The 20431-nt window shown below is 42.7% G+C and overlaps 1 protein-coding gene across 2 annotated transcripts; it reads right to left on the bottom strand.

Moving 5' to 3' along the window:
- Positions 1 to 541: 541 nt before the first annotated feature.
- LOC142368202 (putative C-mannosyltransferase DPY19L4) lies at positions 542 to 18975 on the bottom strand. 2 transcript variants are annotated; one of them, XM_075450339.1, is made up of 19 exons: positions 18603 to 18975; positions 18360 to 18491; positions 17311 to 17435; positions 17111 to 17201; positions 16916 to 17037; positions 15427 to 15572; positions 13278 to 13401; positions 13073 to 13207; positions 8572 to 8703; positions 8353 to 8454; positions 8199 to 8272; positions 7945 to 8103; positions 6320 to 6439; positions 6104 to 6224; positions 5939 to 5995; positions 4209 to 4291; positions 3986 to 4118; positions 3446 to 3604; positions 542 to 2680 (listed from the first exon to the last, which is right to left on the bottom strand). In XM_075450339.1, exons 1-19 carry the CDS (start codon positions 18694 to 18696, stop codon positions 2516 to 2518), a joined length of 2274 nt encoding a protein of 757 aa, XP_075306454.1. In that variant the 5' UTR covers positions 18697 to 18975; the 3' UTR covers positions 542 to 2515. The 2 variants fall into 2 exon arrangements, with proteins under 2 accessions (XP_075306454.1, XP_075306455.1); XM_075450340.1 differs by having other exon boundaries at positions 17311 to 17432.
- Positions 18976 to 20431: the final 1456 nt, after the last annotated feature.

Here is a 20431-nt window from a genome sequence, read left to right as displayed (position 1 = left end):
GATTCTCACATAATTAATTCTGCGCCTCGCCATATCTCGTCCGTACTTCCGGTTCCGGTTCCGCTGCGTCACACACAAACTGCGCTTCAATTGCGCATATTTATGACGTTCAAACCTTAATTACGATCCGAGTAATCAGATTTCAGGCTCGGAGTTTTACCATTCACGACTCGATGTCTCGCCTCTAAATCAACAACGCTTTTCCCAACCCAAAATAATTGATTTCTATTTTAAATTACTTAACATTTGCTTTATTATTGCTTTCTTTTTATTTGTGTCCACATAATCCAGTTACTTTTTTACTCTTTGCTCTCGTGGGCAGCTGCTACAGCAGCTCTGGGACTCATATTCTGTCTTTCTGAGACAAAATACAGATTTTTTTAAATAATTTTTCTGAACTGAAACTCACCTTGAGTAAAAACAAACAACAACAGTGGTGGACATCCCCAAAAGAAAATATGTCTTCCTCATTAAATGCTTTTCTGGGAGTATCTGGGATATTACATCACATCTGGGATGGAAAAACACACGGAAACAGCTGGTGTGTCAAATCATTTTAATCTTTTCAGGTCAGGTTCACAAAGTTGATTCAATTCCCCCGAATGTGCATAAAACCTTCTTCAAAACAGACAGAAATCCCCTCGAGAGAGGTTTTGTTTGTACTTTTACAGTCTCTATGCACTTTCTTTTAATTAAAATCTTCTAAATGAGGAAAGAAAATGGAAAAGAAATGTAAACCTGGCCAGAGATTTCACGTTACACCGGCGTATAACAGAAAACACGACCCGAGATCTCACCCATGATAATTGATTTTATCTACTTACTCACGCTCGAGCATTCCAGATGTAACAATTAATCTTTATTTTTACATCACTGTAAGCAACTCTTTGTGTTATAAAAAGCCTCTAATGGTAAGAAAATGTTAACATTTTATATGAAATACTAAATGTGAGGACTTCAAATGGAGAAAATCTTCTCTGGAAAGAATAACGCTCAAGTCCCGATTCTACATTTCAGCATTAGTATTGAGCTCCACAAAGAAAACTTCTGGTTTTACATGAATGGAAGAAACTGCTCCAAACATATTTTAAAAAATAACATATTTATGAAATTCTAAATGAAAGATTAAATGTGATGATGGAGCGAGTATAAAAGCTTCTTTGAGATGTTTTCACGCGACTGTGGTGTGTGTGGCGGCTTCGTGTTGTTTCCCAGCTGAGTCCCAAACAACTTGGAAAGAGTCCAAAACTGAAGCCTCAGAACTCAGAACAGGAAACCACAGAGGAGGGAATCCTCCTCCGTGTACACGCTGTCGGGTTTAATCCTAAACAACGACGTCTCTCCTCCTCTGAGTGGATAATCTCGTCACCTTTACCTGTATATCTGTAGTACTCTGAGACTGGTGGCTGTTACAATAACAGTTTAATGAGTCAAACGAGCCAAAAGCGCCGAATTAAACGGGTTTGGCGCTGTGTTGAAGTCGCAGTTCACTCACAAACTAATCCACGTGTCGAGCATAAACACAGATTCAACTGTAGAGCCTCTTCCCAAACAGTAGGTGTCGCTATAGGAGCCAAATCATTCAAACTTTAACTGCAAAGTTTCAACTTCTCCGTTTAACCTGAAGCAGGTTTTGATGTTTTTGTAACATCTGCAGTAATCTTGTATCTTTGGAAGGAGACACGAGACACTGTCCCCGCCTCCAGAGTCGAATGTGCGTCGGATTAGTGCGTCAAAGCTTTTCTACTCGCCGACACTGACGTGCGTGCGCCTGGAGGTCACTTAAAGTGATAGTTCGCCGCTTTTGACATGAAGCTGTATGACATCCCATATTAGCAACATAATTTATGAACATGTTCTTACCCCCTGCTGCGTCCTGTGAGCCGAGTTCCAGCCTCGTTTTGGTGTTGATGAAGGTAGTCCGGCTAGTTGGCTGGAGTTTAAAAAATAAAGCGTTTTGCTTCTCAAATCATTATGTGTTCAAAAAAGTAATACATTTGCATCACAAAATGCAGCTTCGTTAAAACGAGGCTGGAACTCGGCTCACAGGACGCAGCAGGGGGTAAGAACATGTTCACAAATGATGTTGCTGATATGGGATGTCATACAGCTTCATGTGAAAAGAGGCAAATTATCCCTTTAAGACTCTGCAGTGATCCAAGAAGACTTGAATCTGTGTAAATTATTAACATCTCTTGAAACATTTCACGGAAACAAAGCAGAAACAGAGCTGAGATGTTTCAGCCCGACCGACACCGCTGCTAACGTGGCCACAAATCTCAAGATGAAGAATATAAATAAACACAGATGTCTCCCCTCATTAAACTCACCTCAGTAACAGTAACGGGTGGTTTATAAAACTGCAGTCCAGTGATTAATGTGGCGCGTTTAAACTCAGCTGCACCCTGCAGGTGTGAACGTAAAGATTCAGAACGTCTGACAGCACTCGGGCGTCTGCGAACGTGGCGGAAACACGAGGAAGGGCGGAGCCTCAGCAGGGGGGCGGAGGCCGCCGTCAGTACTGAAAGGAGATGACGGAGTTCACTTTGTAGACGTGAAACGAGCGGTTCCAGAAGACGCGGGTGAAGTAGTTTGTGTAGGGCGAGTAGTTCATCTTAATCTCGTGGCAAAACCGTCCGTGCTTGGAGAAGGAGTACATCTCTCCTCTGTCGTAGACGACCTGAAGGGGACAGAACATTCAGGCTCTGACGGACTGGTGTCATCTTAAAGGGATAGTTCGCCTCTTTTGACATGAAGCTGTATGACATCCCATATCAGCAACATCATTTATGAACATTTTCTTACCCCCTGCTGCGTCCTGTGAGCAGAGTTCCAGCCTCGTTTTGGTGTTGATGAAGGTAGTCCGGTTAGTTGGCTGGGGCTTAAAAAATAAAGCATTTTGCTTCTCAGAACAATATGCGTTCAAAAGAGTAATACATTTGCATCACAAAATTGTTCTCCAGGAAAAAGTCAGACCTCACAATCGCTTGGCCCTATTTTCTCTCCCTTCGTATCACTGCCTGCTGCCGACAGCCGCGCCTGTTACGGTGTTTGCTGCACGGTCTGCACGGTCTACACAGCAGGCAGTGATTCGAAGGGAGAGAAAATAGGGCCAAGCGATTGTGAGGTCTGACTTTTTCCTGGAGAACAATTTTGTGATGCAAATGTATTACTCTTTTGAACGCATATTGTTTTGAGAAGCAAAACGCTTTATTTTTGCGACCCCGGCCAACTAGCCGGACTACCTTCGTCAACGCCAAAACGAGGCTGGAACTCGGCTCACAGGACGCAGCAGGGGGTAAGAAAATGTTCATAAATGATGTTGCTAATATGGGATGTCATACAGCTTCATGTCAAAAGAGGCGAACTATCCCTTTAAAAAACTACGTGTGCTCCGAACAGGATGCGAACGCCACAGCTCGTATCTGGATGTGCGGAAACTCACGTGTCCGTTGGAGATGTCGAGCAGGTCTTTGACCCTGCAGCCCTTCTGAAACGTGAGCTCGTTGCAGATCGACTCCTCAATTATCACATAGTTCGTCTTCTGAGCCGTCAGGAGTTTGTAGACGTCCTCCGCGGATCTCATCGCGTACACCTGGTACGTCTACAAGTACGGGGAATAATTGCATATTAAGGTCATGATATATTTAGGGCTGGCCAACGATTAAAATGTTTAATCTAATTAATCACATGATTTCCCTGATTAATCACGATTAATCGCGTTTGTACGCAAAATACAAAAATGAATCCAAAAGTAGTGTATAGCCTTTAGCATTTAGTTTTATTTTAAATGTGCTGCCATATGAATGAAAGTGCCATAACATTTGTTGGGCAAACACACTTTTAACATCAGCATCTTTCTGTAGTTTTTATGTAGAAGCCTGCACAAGACCGCAGAAAACTGTCTAATTGTTAAAAAAAAAAAAAAGATGCAAAAAATGTCATTTTTAAGCCTTTTTTCTGTGAAATCTTTCATCTCACTCACATCTTCGGTCCTCTTCAGCAGGTCGATGTCCGTGTAAAGCGGTAAACTAGTAACGGCAGAACCAGAACACAACTTTATCGTTCCCAACAGCTGAGGGCTGCCTGCAAACACAGCCGCCACTGGAGCCTGTGACCTGGAGGGGAAGAAAAAAAACGTTTAATTCCACAGTAATGCACTTAATAAGTCAGAATCATTATAAATAGAGAAAAACCAGGTGAGCCACCTGATCCAGCTGATCAGCTCAAAGGCGTCCGGGTCGTAGAACTCCTGCAGATCCGCCAGCTCTGCCAGGACTCGAGGGTAGTACTGAAACACAGGAACCAACTTTTCAAACTGGTCTCAGGTTTCCTTGATTAAAATCAGTCCCTCTTGGTCTGAATCCTGCCTCAAGCTGCGTTTCATAAAGCAGAAACAGCCACATCCCATCAGCTCTCCACAGAGGCGCCCCAAGGCTCAGTGACGGAGCCCCTCATTTTTCCATTGAACAGTTTACCCACTCTCACGGCTTTTCTTATCACCGCACCGTCAGTGAAGTATAAAGTTCTCAAAGGTGGCTCAAACACACCCTCCTGTCCTCATATTTATCCACGTGAATCACAGTACGTAAGACTGCATGAAAATAATCAGCTGCAAGGAATTCTGGGAGAGAATGTCTCGTAAAAGATGGTTCTGTGTATTATCTGCTAAAGGAGATAATAAAAAGCATCATTAAAGCTTTTCCCCCCTTTGGCACCCAAGTGGAGGCAGACATCTCGGGGTGGATGTCGCTGCACCACCTCAAGCTCAACCTGGACCAGACTGAGCTGGTGTTTATCTTTGGCCGCAGGCTGGAAACCCATCTCTTCAGGAAACACTACCCTTCACACCAGCTGCCTGTCCATCAGAGGATAGACTTTAAAGTTCTGATGCTGCTTTATAAAGCTCTGAATGGTCCAGTACCAGAATGCATCAGTGACCTCCTGACCCAGAATGAACCTTCCAGACCCCTCAGGTCATCTGGATCCGATCTTCCATCAATTCCCAGAGTCAGAACCAGACATGGAGAAGCTGCATTCAGCTTCTATGCTCCACATGTCTGGAACAAACTCCCAGAAAGCCTCAGATCAGCTGAAACACTCAGTGTGTTTAAGTCCAGGTTGAAGACACACCTATTTTCAGCTGCATCTGAATAAAGCTCCAAATCTGAAGCTTGAGTTTCAAAACTTTAATCACATTTTAACTACTGTTTTTATCTATTGTTCTTATTTCTTTCTTTTTTGTTTAAAATTTAAATCATGCTTTTTATTTCTACTGTTTTAATGTCTCTGTAAAGCACTTTGAATCACCTTGTAGTTGAATTGTGCTGTACAGATAAACCTGCCTTACCCTGATCTGCCCTCTGAGGAGATCACCTGTTTCGTCCCAGCTCCTTACACACTTATTTGTTTCCTAAATTGTCTTTTTTCTCCCATTTATCTAGGTACCTAACTTAGTTATGCACTAGTTATGCTCTTAGCTGTTTGGTTTTGGAAGGAAATGCACTTATCATTTCTTGTGACCTGAAGTTCTTTTGCCTACCGATGTGGAACACACTAATTGTAAGTCGCTTTGGATAAAAGCGTCTGCAGAATGAATATAATGTAATGTAATGTAATGTAAGCTCTTCAAACAGCTCTCATCATGTCTGATGTTCAGACACTTCGAGGTCATTTCTCTCCGTTAGGAACCCTCTTGCAGACTGTTCTTATTTGTGGTTCTACGACTGTGGAACGAGCTACAAAATGCTATCAGAGCAGAGCTAACCCAAACCCAAACCCGTCCGCCTCCACCTTCAACGATCTCACCTCAAACAAACCCAACTCGCTCTTACTTTGTACTTCCTCGCCTGTCCCACTTCTACTTTGCCCTTTAAATAAATTTATCTGCCAACAGAATAAATGTAAATCTCTCCAGAAAAAGGACTAAATGCCTCACCTCTCTCCACAAACTGAAGCCGATGATGGTGGGAACGGCTGTGCTCAGGATCAGAGACTGGAGAGTGAAAGGGGAAATAAGACGACAAAAACACAGCGTCAGGAACGGCAGGAACAATTCCTCATTTGTTGTTACCAACAGGGTGTAAGAGGAGAGTGTTCTCACCAAGACTACCGGGTGGATAAACCTCAGCTTGAGCCATTTAAACACAGTCATCCAGAGGTCTGGAGAGCACACTCCGAAGGCTGTAAACATGCAGACATACGGCGTCCACAAATACTTCATCCTGCGCGACAAAAGAAGACAGAAAACGTTGAGTTGGGCCGAAGAAAAGTCACCAAAGCGTACCCAAGAAGACGCGTGTGACGCTGATGAACACACCCGTCGAACAGCAGAGCCAGGCCTCCGAAAAACAAGGTGTGGAAAACATGGTAGATGACCGCAGGCTGCTCTCCTATTCGTCCATCCTCGAGCCTGTGGGTGGTGTTCATTGGCTGACCGCTGGGAAGGAGAGTAAACACTGTTGTTGTCATGACACCAGGCACGATAACCGCTTCCTGCAGCCTCCAACACAAACTTAGCAATGACAAATCCTCAGATTCATCGGCAAACGTCTTCATTTTGTTGGCCGATGAGACTTTTCAACAAGCAGGATTTCAGATTTGTGCTGGAAACAACCATCAGAGACAGCATCCTAAACTCTAAACCAGGGCTGGGCGAGTTAACTCATTATTATTTAACGCTGATAAACATTTTATTGCGCATTAACGCAGGTTTTATATATATATATTTTTTTTTTATAACTTTTTTGGGGGGCTTTTGTGCCTTTAATGGATAGGAAAGTTCAGAGAGACAGGAAGCAGGGGGCAGCGAGAGGGGGAACAACACGCAGCACAGGGCCGTCTGATGCGGGACTCGAACCGGGGCCAGCTCAACCCACTACGCCACGGACCACCCCTGTTTTATTATTTATTTTATTATTGTAAAAGTCTGCTGCTCACAGGCTTTTATTATTGTAAAAGTCTGTTGCTCACAGGCTTTTATTTTGTAAAAGTCTGTTGCTGTCTGCTGCGGAACCGGAAAAGAAAGTAATTGGCGGATCCACCAAACATGGAGAACATCACGTGAGTCCGTAGTTGATTGCCAAGTGTGGAGTAACTCGCTCTGGAGTCACAGTTGCCGTTTTTTTTACAAACATAGTCCAGTATTTCTTTCGAAAGTGAAATGAAGTTGTATGCAACAGCAAAGCCTAGCTTACTAACAGGTTGGAATTTTGAAATGTCACGTGACGTGATGTCTCGCGTGAGATAGCCTCCTGTTGATGGAAGAGGCTCTGATTGAGAGCAGGTACTGGCTTGATTAAATTCATTCTGGACTCTATATCCGACCACATGAAGACCTCAGGACACTTCGGTTTGGCTTTAGGGACCCTCTACTCACTACCACGTAAGTGTTATGTTGTTTGGAGCTGTAGAAGAGGTATAAAAATAGCGTTTTGTAGCGGCGATACGATATGCCCCTCTGACTTCCAGGCTAACGACTTTTGGCTAAAAACGGTCAAATCGAAGTTCTCAAAACACATCCGAATGACATGATTTTGATGTCAACTCAACGTATGTACTCCCAACATCCCGTAAATTGATCTAAAGTGCATTTTACTCCGGATTATCCCTTTAAATGCGATTAATCAGGGAAATCATGTGATTAATTAGATTAAAAATGTTAATCGTTGCCCAGCCCTACTCTAAACACACATTATTCATGATTTAACAGGCGGCCCCGACACACCTTTAGCATCCTCTGCTCGGTTCTTTTCATAAACGGCCTTGAAAAGCTGCGCAGAACGTGTTATTTATTACAATATTTGGGTGCAGCAATCATCCACCAAACAAAGAGCGGTTGGTTTACTTCCTGCTTTTCACAGCCCACGAATTAAAGTGTCTTTAAACAATTTGTTCATCTTTTACGCGTCACTTTCAGCACGCCGTCTGCTCCGAGCGTCTCACCTGAGTCTCCTGTAGATGGCCTGCAGCGTGGACAGCAGGCAAACAGCGAGCACCAGCAGGTAGAAGGGAAGAACCGAGGCCTGCGTCAGCCGCAGGAATAAGTCCTGACCGGGTGTTTCAAGGCCGTCTTGGCACAAGAGGAAGTTGGTGATGAAGTCGCTGGCAGGGACACAAACGATGCCGTTAAGTGATGTAAAAAACAGAAAAAAGACAGAAAATAGAGTGAAAATAACTCGGATGGCACAGTGACTCACGTTGTTGTGTTGAGCCCAAACTTTACTTCAAGGAACTTCAATATGAAGTCGCTCTCATTGACAGGAGTAAGTTTCTGCCAACAAACAACTTTTACTTAGTAACCAACTACCACTGAATACTGTTAACTAACCACAATGAGCAGAGTGAGGTTACCTTGACCAGGTAGCTGAAGGTGATGCCTGTGGTGAAAACCAGGTGGAAGTGCAGGAAGAGCTTCATCACTCTGGCCACCAGAGGACCCATCTTCATCTTTTGCTGGAACAGACGCACAAAAATAAAAGTTTTCTTGACTCGACGATGAGTATTTGGTCCGTACGGTGGTTCACTAATCTGTCTGTGGAGGTCTGGTGTGGGCGGGTAAGCTAACTCTACCTGGAAGTACCTCGCGAGCACTGAGCCAATCAGGAGGCAGAGCAGAGGCGAGCTGAGCAGGGTGGCGTTCTGAAACTGGAACAGGTAGGCCAGGAACAGGGAGCTGAGGTACACCTTGTGAATGTCGGCCATCTGCACGATGAAGGAAGGTGGGACAGGAGAGAGGCGTCAGCTCCTCCCACCAGCATGCAAACGGCTACTCATCAACAGATTCAGCGTTTAAAGCCGACTAAAGCAAAAAAAGATGGCGGCTCGAGCATTTTTCTGACTTTACCTGTTGGTTCTGTGATTAAAGGGATAGTTCGCCTCTTTTTTTTTTATTATAACTTAATTTTTATTCATTTTTTCACAATGGTAACATGACAAGTCAAATTTCCCTTCATGCACATGTTTTCCCTCTGTTTACAGCTGCACAACATCTTAGCAAAATTAACAGCCATGAAATATAGTAGTTCAATAAATGAAAACTAATAATACATAGGACCAATTACACAGATTTGAAGTGAAAATTAAATCAAGACAAATAACTGAACATAATTTAGAAAAAAAATAATGATAATTTTAATAGTAGTGATAATTTGAAAGGGAAAAAAAAGAAATAATCTAAGTAGAAAAAATAAATGATGGAAGGAGAGAAAGAAGGAGGGAGGAAAGAGGAAAAAAAAGAAAGAAAGAAAAGGAAAGTACTATGTATCAAATGACTGGTGGTGTGAATGTATTTAGTACCTAACCAGAAGTCTTATGCTATACACTTATTGTATTAGCAGAGCTATAACAGGTTTCCGTCGTTTAATAAAAATAGGTTTCTGAAGTCTTAATGAGTATGTAATTTGCTCCATCTGGTAGATGTCCCATATTTTTTTAATCTAGTTCGCCTCTTTAGACATGAAGCTGTATGACATCCCATATCAGCAACATCATTTATGAACATGTTCTTACCCCCTGCTGCGTCCTGTGAGCCGAGTTCCAGCCTCGTTTTGGTGTTGATGAAGGTAGTCCGGCTAGTTGGCTGGGGTTTAGAAAATAAAGCGTTTTGCTTCTCAAAACAATATGCGTTCAACAGAATAATACATTTGCATCACAAAATCGTTCTCCAGGAAAAAAGTCAGAGCTCACAATCTCTTGGCGCTGTGTCGCGGCCTTCTAAGTTTCCAAACTACATTTTCTAAGAAAGGCCGTGGGGGGCAACAGGTGGTTTGATTCTTGCACTTCCGACTTGATTGTTTAAAAAATATATGTAGTTTATTTCCAACAAAAAATATGAATATGAACAAAAATCTCTTACAACTTAGATGAAAAAGGAAAGTTAACTTAATCTGATTTTACGAGCTCAAAAAGTGGTCAAAAAATCATTTTACCAAAACCTCCCGTCTTCACAGCGGACATCAGACCAACAAAAAGCTCCTCCAACACGCCCCCCCGGTGTGTTCTTAATCTCTCTGATTAATGGCAGGGTCTAAAAGTTACCAAAATAATCTAAACAACTTCAAATATAAAATTAATCACAGATTTTGATTCCAAACTAACTAAAGTATATTCTAACTGCCCAAAGAAAACTCAATTGATAGAACTTATGATTTACAAACATAAATGGCCACAAGGCACTATTTTCTTACCCAGGCTCCGCCCTCGCAGTGACGCAACACCTTCGGCTCTGCTACACTTACTCAGGCAAACTGCTCATTCAGGTGGTTTCGAGTTCCCGAAAAAATGGGAACTCCACCCACTTTGTGAGGAAGCAATCAACTTTGAGCAGCGCCAACGGCCCAGGGTAGAGGCGTGTTCAAGGTAGTGACGTGGTTGAACTTCCACTCAACCCATGGATTGTACACGGAAGCGCTTCATTCAATATCAACATGGAGCAGCGTCAAGCTTTTGACACTGCTGTAGATCCTGTAATGAAAGTGTTCGACGGGAGATTCTCGTTAAAAATCGAGCAAAGAACAGCCCTTGAATCATTTCTTGACAGGAAAGACGTTTTCGCCTTGCTCCCTACTGGCTTTGGTAAGAGTTTAATCTACCAGTTAGCCCCGCTGGTAGCTAAATCATACGTCAGAGGAAAGAGTGGTGTGATTGGCTTAAGCTTAGGCACAGCCTTTTCTGGCCTCAACCAGTAGCAACCCGAGGGAGGCGGGTTGACCAGGCCATTTCGAATCGTATTCGTTATGGTCTTGGTCAGACCAGAATCTCGAAGATATTTGAAAGTCTATGTTAATCAGGCTACTATTTTCTCTCCCTTCGTATCACTGCCTGCTGCCGGCTGCCGCGCCTGTTACGGTGTTTGCTGCTCGGAAGCAGGGGACTGCACGGTCTGCACGGTCTGCACAGCACGCAGTAGTTACATTGGCTGAAAGAGGACAATTTTTCCTACATTTTAAGGTATAATTTGTTTCTGTCAGTTAAACTGTAAGAAAGTTAAAGGAATCTGACATTTTGTAAATCGCATTGAGTTCTATTGAAGACTGGATGTTCGTTGATATTACTCCGCCATCAAGTGGTGTGGAGTATAGCAAGTCAGATTCAACTGCTGAGCGGAAGTTTATCCACGGTTGTGAGGTGGCTAAGAAAATAGTTCGAGCATGAACGAGCTGCCAAATAAAACACGACAGAAGCAACTTTTCGCAACAAAATTTGATATGGATTACCAGTGCACACCAGTAACCACTCCGGTGAGTTGATGATTTTGAAAACGGACGTTTATGGTGCTTTTACGGACCTTTTTGGACATGCGCATGACTTGCCATTCTGAAGCAGGTTGAGAAGAATCAAAATTAGGCAAATACCGGAGACATCAGTAAACATCAAAAAAGCGGTGAGGGGGGTTCTAAAACATTGCAGACGACTCAGAAAAGAGGCTTAATGTTGAAAATACCGCAGTTCTCCTTTAAGTTTGAAACAGGAGGAAGCTTTTTTAATGATTTGAAAGGATTTACCATTACTTTTAAAGGGAGGAAAACTTGCACAAAAACCTTAAAGAAATACAATGTAACTTCTTAAAAAGCCCACTATGGAGCTCCCCCTACAGGCTTGGAGGTAATGTACGGTTACACTGTCGTAAATACAACACCCTTTTGCTTTCACGTTTCACGTTTGTTGACGAACCGGCGAGGAGTCAGAAGATGCAAGCGATGTCGACTGAGAAGGTAAGAGTCATCAAATGTACCTGGGAGCGTGAGAGGGGTCTATTTGTTTTTGCGGTAGGTGTGCCAGAAAGCAAGTCGAAGTACTTCCGCTCAGCTCCCGGGCCGCTCCCGGGCCGGTCCAGCAAAGTTACATAGCGCAGTTTTTCCAACTCAGACCCCCGAAGGGCATAGGAGACAGGCCAATCGTAATATTAAAACTCATTCTAGCCGCACAATTTTTTTCAAGCTGTTATTTTAAGGTAGAAATGTTACATAGTATTGCTTTAATATTTTAAAAAGTACAAAAGTTAGAAACACCAAAAATGATAGCACCCATCTCCCGAACGAGCTGAACATTTTGATACCAAAATTGTGGGAATTGGTAAAAGTATGCAGAAGTAGTTAAACCTCAAAAAACGTACGGAAGAACTAAGAATTATAATAAAGAAAAACAACATTCTCACAATAATTTAAATTCATTTAAAAAAAAGCAAATAAATTATAAAAATAAAAAATATAAATTAAATATATTTTATTTAAATATATCATCTTAAATATAAATTATTATAAATGAAATAATAAAAAATTATAAAAATCCAAATAAATTAAAAGATATCTTGCAGATTGCATGCATAGACACATGAGAAAAGAAATGTTTTTAACCTGGATTTAAAAATGTCAACGCCAAAACGAGGCTGGAACTCGGCTCACAGGACGCAGCAGGGGGGAAGAAAATGTTCATAAATGATGTTGCTAATATGGGATGTCATACAGCTTCATGTCAAAAGAGGCGAACTATCCCTTTAAGAGCTTCTGCCAAATAAAATCCACCAACGAGCACCTTTAACACACACTAATGAGCACATTATATCTCATTTATTCATGAGATCTCAGAGAGCTGGAGATGTTTCCTGGAGCTTTAGATGCGTTTATATCAGGAGAAAATTGTGTTTTCTGCAAACTACACATAATAAAGTGTTCTTCTTCACAGACAAACTAACTGCAAAGTCTCTGCTGCATTGTTCTTAAATTCTTCTGTTCAAAGGAACACCTGAGCGGTCTGACCATAACTAACGGTAATAAAAATAACGACCCGGCTGCTCGTTTTTAGCAGAACCGGTTTTCTAAAGCTCCTCAAAACAAGACAAAACCTGCAGCCGTGCACTAAAAACAGAGTTTAATGAAGATCTGGACGAACAAGGTAAGGCAGCCCAGTTCTGTTGCTGCAAAGATGGACGATAAAAATGTTTTTTTTTCTACCAAAGACTCACCACATCCCTCCATTTTGACCAGTTTAAAGGAACACAAACACCTGCCTTCTTTCATTGGGTGTTATCGTGAGGCTTATACGGCTTTATAAGCGGCCGCATCATCTTTACCTTCCGTGGCGGCACCATGTCAAAGGAGTCCAGCAGAAACAGACAGAGGCCCTGCACAAACAGCACGTAGTGGCCGTGTTCCCACACCAGGAGGAAGGTGAAGGTGGTGGCACTCATGGTGAGATAGCAGAACATCTGCAGAGAAACACAGCTGGTCAACGGGTTCGCTGACACGTGAGTGTCGTTAAGAGAAAGAGCCGCCCACCTCGGCGGCAGAGCTGATGCCGTTGCTCAGGAATCCAGTCAAAGCGGCGACCTGGCAGGAGAAGTAAGGCAGAGCCCAGTTGTCCCGCAGAGGAATGGCATGGTCCACTTTGGTGGTATCGGGTCTGAGGAGAAGACGAGAAGATGTTATAAAACCTGGTGAACCGGAATAAAAACGCTCTAAAAACAGAGAACTTTAAACCCCCTAAAGTCAGTTTGTCTCTGAGAGCTTCAGCTCCTTTAAGCTTGATGGGATCTGTTGGTGTTCAGCAGCCTTTAAAGGGATAGTTCGCCTCTTTTGACATGAAGCTGTATGACATCCAATATAAGCAACATCATTTATGAACATTTTCTTACCCCCTGCTGCGCCCTGTGAGCCGAGTTCCAGCCGAGTTTTGGTGTTGACGAAGGTAGTCCGGCTAGTTGGCTGGGGCTTAAAAAATAAAGCGTTTTGCTTCTCAAAACAATATGCATTCAAAAGAGTAATACATTTGCATCATAAAATTGTTCTCCAGGAAAAAGTCAGACCTCACAATCTCTTGGCCCTATTTTCTCTCCCTTCGTATCACTGCCTGCTGCCGCCTGCCGACAGCCGCACCTGTTACGGTGTTTGCTGCTCGGAAGCAGGGGACTGCTCGGTTTGCTCGGTCTGCACTTCGGTCTGCACAGCAGGCAGTGATACGAAGGGAGAGAAAATAGGGCCAAGCAATTGTGAGGTCTGACTTTTTCTGGAGAACGATTTTGTGATGCAAATGTATTACTCTGTTGAACGCACATAAGCCGCTTTCGGACAGAGCAGTTCTAAGAACGGTCCTCCTCAAATTCCGTTCTGATAGCTGCCCTTCCCCAGCGGAACGGTTTCAGTTTGCATTCCCACATAAGTCGGACCTTGATAGAGACTGATGCGACGCAGCCGTCTGCGACAGCGACGTGTTACTTTAGCGGCACATTCAACAACAAAACAGAACAAAACAAAACCCGGTAAAAGTAAGGAGAGAAGAAGAAAACACCAAGAAGAAGCTGACATGGAGAGCGGGGAGGCCACCGTGTTCATGGTCTGCATGATGGTGATATTAATCATGGACGATCACATCAGGCGTTTAACATGGAGGCTGGAAGAGCTCACAGAGAGAGTCAGGAGACGAAGGATGGAGCGCAGGCCATCCTTCTTGGTTTCATGAAGGAAGGAGAGCAGAGCGCCACAGACAAAGGAGACAACGGGGAGGTTTAACTTATTAAACACGCCAAGGTTGTGTCCGTGTCGTATGAGGAAACATTTCAGCCTGACACAATGACAAGGGGCGGAGCTACCAAACACCAAACACCTCCGTTAGATGTGTTCCTACGGAAATCAGAACAGACCCAGCTGAGGAGAAGGAGCTGAAATGGTTCCAGGAACTGAGGGCGATGGTCCTGAGTTCCTGTATGTCCGAATGAGGGAAAAAACGGCCCCGTTCCTGAAAAGGTTCTAGGAACTGCAGAAGGTTCCTACAGTGGGAATGCGGCTATTGTTTTGAGAAGCAAAACACTTTATTTTTTAAACCCCAGCCAACTAGCCGGACTACCTTCGTCAACCCCAAAACGAGGCTGGAACTCGGCTCACAGGACGCAGCAGGGGGTAAGAAAATGTTCAGAAATGATGTTGCTGATATGGGATGTCATACAGCTTCATGTCAAAAGAGGCAAACTATCCCTTTAAGCTTGATGGGTTCTGCTGGTGTTCAGCTCCTTTAACTCATGACACTGATTCATGTTGGACTTTGAAATGTGGCGCGCTACCAGATGATAAAGACCGCCGCAGCAAAAGCCGGGTTTATTCACAGGATGGACACTTTGGACCCAGCTGTGTGCTGCCAAGCAGGAAGTATTTACAGGAAGTTGGCTTTCCTTAGAGTGCACACAGGTGGACCTTTTTTAACTAATTATGTGTCCTCTGAAGGTAATTCGTTGGACCAGAACTTATTCAGGGGTTTTGTAGATATTTTACATAAATTCCTTTAGAAAAATCTATTCAAATTGCAACTTGTTAAGTGAAAAAAATAGAAAAAGATCAAACCACTGTATTACTTTGGCTTTAATTATCTGAAAATAGATCTGCTTTCAAAGACACGAGGACACGAAGGGAGAGAGACTGACGGATTTCTTCTCACCTGTTAATCACATACCAGGACACGGCCAGCATGCCAGCCACCCAGCTGCCGCTCATCATCCAGCTGCACACGAAGAGGGCGGTGACGTAGACCGCCTGCAGGCCGAAAACCGCTCCGATGTAGAAGTAGACGGGTTCCACAAAGTCCTGTTTCATCAGACACAGCACGCGCTCATTAATGCTAAATAATAAATATAAATAAATAATAATAAAGCACTGAAACAGTGAGAAAAATGATGATGTATGATGATATATATGTTTGAACCGTCACTTTAAAGGAGATATATTACACACTTTTTTTACCATTTGGAACAGTTTTCTGAGGTCTTATTGGGATGTATGAATTATATCAGTTTGAAAAGGAGTCAAGGAGATATCAGAGGTTCAACCGACAAGGCTGCCTGCAACAGGACATCGGTGAGGGTTAGCTTCTGTTTGCTAGGACGTCGGCTGAGGACAAGCTGTCATGCTGCTGTGGACAGTTAGCAGCAGATGCTAGCTAGTTCAGCTAGAAGGGTTCAGCTAACAAAGTGATGTGGGAACAATAATGTTCATCTTTCAGAAAGGAACAGCAATAACTCCTTAGAAGCTGGTGTACGTCACCTTCATTAGCTAAACTGTTAGCGTTAGCTGCTGCTAAAGGATAAAATAACTCAGTAAATAAACCATGAGGAGTTATTTCTCAGATGCTTCCATTTCCCTGCTCTGAAGTTCAGGCTCTGAGAGTTGGAGCTGATCCCTCTTTGTGGCTCAGCTTCTTCAGTCCAGCGTTGAACTGGACCAAGTTGTTGAAACAGTCGGATGAAAAGTGGCTGCTGCACATCCACAGTCTTTAGCTAACTCTGCTGGAACATTAGCCTCAGATAGAGTTCATCCTCTGGGCCTGCTGCTGGATGGAAGATGCATGCTCCTCAGTGCAGCTAACAGCAGAACATTTCCACCAGAAGCTGGCTTCATCCGCCCAGCAGGGGGGATGTGAGTGGGCGGGGCTTAGCAGAGGAGGCGGAGTCAACTTAAGGAGTGACGTACTTTAGAAATGAAAATCAGAACGGCTCGTTAAACAAAGGGGAACTAAATAAATACCAGGGTTGTGTTTTGGGGGAGTTCAGACACTCTGATATCTGCTCCCAGGAACAGGAAGAAGGATTTTTACAGAAAATGTCACCTTTAACTTAAACAACCACAACAGAAAAAAGATGGAAGACTTCAGAGGAGGCGATGTGTACAACAGCTGTCCAGTAAAATTATGAAAAAGAGACAGCAAGGTGGCACTATCGAGCCTTATCCGTTCTGCAAAGTGTCGATGTATCTGTTTTAAGATATCTGACCGATGAATTTGGGGACTTTGTGGTATTTTAAGGAAAATTTGCGCCTAAAAGCAAAACTTTGTCACCTTGAGAAGAAGGTGAACTTTCACTCAGGAATGATGAAGCCTCACAAAGCGCATCTGAAAACTACAAAAGCAGAGAAAAAGAAAAGTACATCCTCACCTGGCTGTCGGTGATTCTGTAAATGAAGCTTGTGATGAGTTCTGGATAAAGAAATAAACGCTCCACTGCATTGATGGTCTGGCCTGAAATCGTCTTGTTATCTATAGTCAGCTCATAAAACCCTGAAAAACAAAACGCATGACGTCAGCTACTGTGACCTCTTTCACAAAAAGCAGAGAGGGTAGATAGATGTACCTCTTTCAAAGGATGGGGCTGCCAGCATGTGCTTGTAGTAGTAATAATAGAGTCCACTGCCTCCCTGGAAGGAGATTTCACGCTCCAGCTCCTGAGACGAGGAAACATAGGGATCTTTAGAGCTGTGAGCCAGATGAGGGGCAGAAAGAGGCTCGTGGAGGGAAAGAAAAGAAAAAAAAAGAAAAAAAAAAATCACCCACCTGTCTAGTTGAAAACCAAAACTTCCTGTCATGATATGCAGACAGATAAGCAGCATAAAGCATCCCACAGGCAACTGCTGCCAGACACCCGAATAACACCCGAACCAGACACTGCAGGAAACCTGCTGAGGAGCAGAAACACGGCCTTAAACTCAACTTCATTCAGCAGGGTGGATATTAAATGTCACATTTTTAACTCTCTGTCCACATCAAGTGGATCAAAACGTTCAAGATGATAAACTTAAGCCTGTGTGAATACATGCACCCACACAAAACTGTGTATGGCATGATCAAACGGACCTATGAACCATTCAGGCAGGAAAAAGGCTCCTAACTCAAGGGATGAACCAGTGTTGTGTCCACACAGAACAGACAACTTAGCAAAGAAGCCATTTTAAACTGGATCTTTAGGCACCTTGTTCCCAGCAGCCTGTCACAGAGACACATCATTTGTTCCCATTTCTTTAGCTGCATCTCTGAAAAACAACTTCATAGTTTCAACTTTTTTGTACATTTACGTTAAAACTGCTTTCAGTTACCAAAAGAGTCAAATTAATATAAGAAATTCAGTTTAAAAAAAATCCAAATCCCCCAAAAAAATTTATGTTATCACGTCTAAAAGTAGAAAAGTAGTAAAAAAAACAGACAATAATAAGAATTTTATGTTATTCAACGTCAAGAAAAAGTAAATAAGATTCATTTTAAATCTTAAAAAAGGAATATAATATATAATCTAATGACTAATTATGGAACAATTAATATAAATTAAATAATTAAACTGTTTTATGCCACCAGCAATGAATAATCTACCGTAGAAGCTCTTTGTGGGTTTTAGACTGGAATTAAGATTTGTTCCCATTTCTTTAGTTGCATGTGTGAAAAACAGCAAAGATAACACAGTCTGACAGACAGAAAACAGGATTTCTGCAGCAACAAGGTGATTCCCAAAGAGCTGTTAGCTGAAAACTTGTTCACCTTCATTAAACAAGGATGAGACTCCCCAGGTGAGTCCTGGCCCCCCACAGGAGACTCTAAACAGTTACACTTACATCCAGATGAGCTAGGTTTGGCTCCTGGAGCAGGTGACTGGGGTCTTTTTGATTCTTCTTTTTCTTCTTCTTCTTCATGCTGACCGTCCTCACCTTCACCTCCTCCCTTCACCTCTTCCCCCGTGTCCACACCTGTTCAGGTGGAACAACAGACACACGATCTCATGTCAGAACATCCGCAGTTAACACCTGGATCTTAACAGATGTTCAACTTAGCAAAACAGCTCAATCGTCTCAGCCTACGTTTAGTTTGCAGCTCTGGCTCATTTTGTCGCTCTTCTTCTTCTTCGGTGTCTCCTTTCAAAGTTTCCGATTTCCGACATCTTAACTCAGTCATGATGATTAACCCTGAAGGAGCAGCCCGATGTGATGAGGAAGCAGCCCGATGTGATGAGGAAGCAGCATGCTAGCTAACGAGCAGCGAGCTGACCGGAACGCCTTTAAAATATCATTTGGCTTTGAGCTGTCGGGTTAACAGTCTGTGGTCTTTTAATCAGGCTCTCCTCCTGTTGGAACCAGCACATAAAAAGCAGCACAGGCGAAGTTTTTGCGAGGATGTTCACTGAAATTGTAGCTCTTCTTCGCGGCTGTAGCGTTCAGTGATGCTGCATTCGGTAACCTCGGAAATGAGAACACTTCACTCCTAAAGGTTGGGATTTTTTTATACCTCTTCGAGTTCAGCGCTAAAAGTGGGGGTTAATCAGCCTGCCTTTGTATTTTCTGTTTTCGGTTTATAATTCATGTGATATTTGTTTCAAAAGACATTTCCTTGCGTTTTGATTAATTTATTTGGTAATTGAATATCGGAAATTTCACGTTCTTAGTTGCCCATGAATGCAGCGGAAGAAACTGCTTGATGCTGATTGGCCGCTCTAAGAAATCATTTTCTAAACTTTATTAACAATACAGAAATGTTACAAACCGACGTACAAGGATGGAATTTTTTGCAAAACTACAAAAAAATCTTAAAATACACACATACAACATATTTTCAAACGCGATAAAGAGAAAAAAACAATTTGTTAGGAAGCACCAGCTCCCTTTTCAGCTCCCCGTTAACCGCTGTCGACAATTGTGGATATGAGAGGAACACAGAAGAAGTTTGTGAACCTTTAAAACTACACTACACTTTCACATTCTGACCCTCGTTGAGGTCATCTTCTTCTGCTTCAGCTGAAAAAATATTCCTGCCTCAAAAGCAGCTGTTAGGAGTAGGTTTGTTCTCATGATGAATGTGAATGTGTATAAACTTTAGAGAATGCTCCATCAACAGTCACTGAAGGTCAACTAAAAGTTGCACAGAAACTTAACTTCAAATGTCAAGAGTGGCTAAATCTGCCAGCTGAGACCCACTGAATTCCCACCAACAATCCCTAAACTGCAGTGGTTGCAAAATGCACAAATGCACCCACTGGAGCTGGTGTTTGGGTTGATCCTTTTGAGCTACTGTATGATGACGTCATGCAGTCCAACCTGAGGATGAGCAGTCAGTCAAAATAACAGATTTTTGTAGAAATTTTGTCAGCATTTATTATTATCTCTCATCTTAATTCACATGTTATAATTGTTACATTCTAGTGAGGATTTGACATTGTTTTTGTAGTTATTCAGTCCTGATTTCAGCATAATTTCTACAGATATATTTCCTCAGCAACAGGAACTTTATCAGTACAACAGCCAAGTTAACAGCCTTACTAATGTTATACATGTAGCTGCTCTAAACTACATTACACTACACTGTCACCTTGTTAGAAGGCGACTCTTGGTGTAAAAACGGCTTGTTCTGGGGTTATAAAAACATGACGGCGCTCATTTTTATGTGGCTTTACACAAACAGAAACATTGTTAGGAACATCATCAGTTGTATATATGTGGATATATGGAGTACACCCACTTAATATTCAATCATCATCGAATATAGCAGGTTCCAAAACTCTGATGTGCTGGAAAGTACATTTTTGGAAGGGAAAAGCCCGACCTGCCCATCTGGGACTAGTTCCTTTCAGTTAATGTGTTGGTCCAGTTCCTGCATGAGATAATTAGGGCACTAATTCTGCTGCTTACTCCCAAAT

The sequence above is a fragment of the Odontesthes bonariensis genome, chromosome 18 (genome assembly GCF_027942865.1).
Source record: "Odontesthes bonariensis isolate fOdoBon6 chromosome 18, fOdoBon6.hap1, whole genome shotgun sequence".
NCBI lineage: Eukaryota > Metazoa > Chordata > Actinopteri > Atheriniformes > Atherinopsidae > Odontesthes > Odontesthes bonariensis.
Note: the sequence above shows the minus strand (reverse complement) of the source record. Positions and strands in the feature narration are given on the sequence as shown.

What these genes read in the sequence shown, in the direction of transcription:
- LOC142368202 (XM_075450339.1), bottom strand. Translation starts at nt 18,696, where the DNA reads ATGACTGAGTTAAGATGTCGGAAATCGGAAACTTTGAAAGGAGACACC. An exon ending in GCCAGAGCTGCAAACTAAAC is followed by an intron (nt 18,492 to 18,602) that starts GTAGGCTGAGAC and finishes CCACCTGAACAG; the next exon opens with GTGTGGACACGGGGGAAGAG. An exon ending in TTTGGTTTTCAACTAGACAG is followed by an intron (nt 17,202 to 17,310) that starts GTGGGTGATTTT and finishes TCCTCGTCTCAG; the next exon opens with GAGCTGGAGCGTGAAATCTC.